Here is a 2,182-nt window from a genome sequence, read left to right on the forward strand (position 1 = left end):
ACATTTTTTTTAAACCAGCAAATGTGTCAGTTTGTTTTACAATGATCCTGCTTATTAAAAGATCAGTTCAGAGCAAAGCCAGTGCTACATAGCATTTGTTGTGGTAAAATAAAAACAAAATAGTTTCAGTTTATTTTTATTCGCAGATTGGGGATAGTATTATCCACAAAGCCAGAGAGACATTGGAGCGAGCAATAAAGCTGGTGAATGATACAAAAAAATGGGGAGCTCGTGTTGTATATGGCGATACTGACAGGTAATTAATAGCCTGCTTCTTCCAATGATATATGAAACAGTTACTCATATGCACTAAACTTGCAAAGGAGGCTATCACCATGATCCAAATATTACACTTATGGCAGCTCTCTCTAGATTTTTTTTGTTTTGTTTTTAATAAACATTTTTCCCTGGTATATTGAATACACAGTAAAGTATTGGTAATAGAACTATATTATAGAGTCCGGGCTGTGACTAGACTTTCTCCCCGCCTGCTTCCACTTCCCCCCCCCCCCCCCCCCCAATGCTCCACCCTGCTTCATGGTGCAGCTGGGTGAGAAGAACAGTTCTCAAACTGTTCTTGGTGGGGACAGAGGCTTGCTTCTATCTGCAAGCCCTGCAAAAGTTAATTTAAGAGCTGTTAGGCTGGTATAGTTTACAGCACCCAGCCACTGCAATTAGTGTTCATCTATGGATGAGGTTCCTAGTGAGTAAAGAAATGAGTAGGACCTGTAGGTGAGTCCTTCTTTACCTTGAATGTAATATTGGTCCTGCATGAAACACTTCCACACTTAACTACAATGGAAGTAGCTTTCATGTCATAACTATTCTACAGTAAATTATGCAGATAGCTATGGTTAAGCAATCATTCTTCTGATTAACTTTCAGTAAGGAAACAGTCATCATTAAATCTCCCAAAACACCCAAGATCATTTTATAGAGAGGTGACCAGAGAGCTTCCCTTGCATAAAATTGTGACATCTTTTTGGTCCTGAACTTTGTTCATGTTAAAAGTGATAATGCTTTCAGCATTTGGTAGACCCTGGTCTACCAAAAAGTATTTAATTGCCACTCCTCTGTAGTGCTGATGATCAGCTCAGCAATACTAACCATTAAGGCAGGGCTATCCAACTTTGGAGCAGCTGGGGACTACAAGTCCCCTGGCCACATAGCATAAGGACCGCATGGCTCCCAGGCCAAATGCTGCATGAGCTGTACACCACACTGTATGCGAGTCCCCTGCCTCCCTTTCCTCCTCCCACTGAACTGTGCTGGCACTTCTGCACCACGCTGTGCCATACCAACACCCCCACACTGTGCAAAGTCCCTGGGTCTCCCCAGCCCCCAACCACAAGCTCCTGCAAGGCCACGCCATGCCACCCTGTCCCCCCAGGGACTCTGGTGGCAGTAGCAAGAGAACAGTTGTGGGGGTGGTGAGGGGCAGTGCCTGAGGGCTGTAGATTAACCCCTTGGGGGCCACATGCAGTCTGCAGGCCACCAGTTGGATAGTGCTACATAAAGAATAGCCTGTGGTATTCCTACTCCCGTACTGATGCAGTGTCAGTTCTTCAGATTTCAGTGTGAAGAAATAAGGTCTCTTCCTCTTTCATCTGTTTAACTCTGTCTTCATTTTCTCAGTTGATAGGTTTCTTTGCAAAATTTACAGCAGAGTCTTTAGCTCTCTTTGGTTTCTGCAAAGGCATTTGAGCAGATTTAAGCATGATTAGTTTGTCATCTCTGGAAAATTGCATGCATGTCCCACTTTTATCCTTAAGATTTGTGAAATTTTCATTCCCTGGGAACTCTTAATCACAATACTGTTGCCATGACCACAGATGCTAGAACCATGTAAGTGATGCTGAACAGAATGGAGAAATATATCTCCTGTCTCATGTGGTCAACCCCATTTAGTCAGAAAACCACACCACACTCCCAGGTTGCATTGCATAGTGCCACTTAACAGCCACAGAACTCAGGCAGGGACCACAAGGAGGACTGCCTTTGCTGCAGTAGTGAGCAGTGGTAGTCCTCCTTGAAATCCCAACCAGCTAGACCCTGCCAAGAATCTCTTCTCCTCAGGATTCCTTACCAATCCCATGATACTGAAAGCAAAGTAAGCACTGAGGATCTATTCCAGTAGCAAAGGCTGTGCTGCTCTCCAGTACTGAGATGGTCTTCTTTCCCT

At 44.1% G+C, this 2,182-nt stretch overlaps 1 protein-coding gene across 1 annotated transcript in view; it reads left to right on the forward strand.

Annotated features, from left to right (window-relative positions):
* Nucleotides 1–2,182, forward strand: part of REV3L (REV3 like, DNA directed polymerase zeta catalytic subunit) — a gene marked incomplete at its 5' end in the record, with an annotated part of 206,159 nt that overhangs the window by 186,571 nt on the left and 17,406 nt on the right. The window contains one exon of the mRNA XM_025198872.1: nt 147–256. Coding sequence (XP_025054657.1) covers nt 147–256 — 110 coding nt within the window. The remainder of the gene's footprint in view (nt 1–146; nt 257–2,182) is intronic.

The sequence above is a fragment of the Alligator sinensis genome, unplaced genomic scaffold, assembly GCF_000455745.1.
Source record: "Alligator sinensis unplaced genomic scaffold, ASM45574v1 scaffold737_1, whole genome shotgun sequence".
Taxonomy (NCBI): domain Eukaryota; kingdom Metazoa; phylum Chordata; order Crocodylia; family Alligatoridae; genus Alligator; species Alligator sinensis.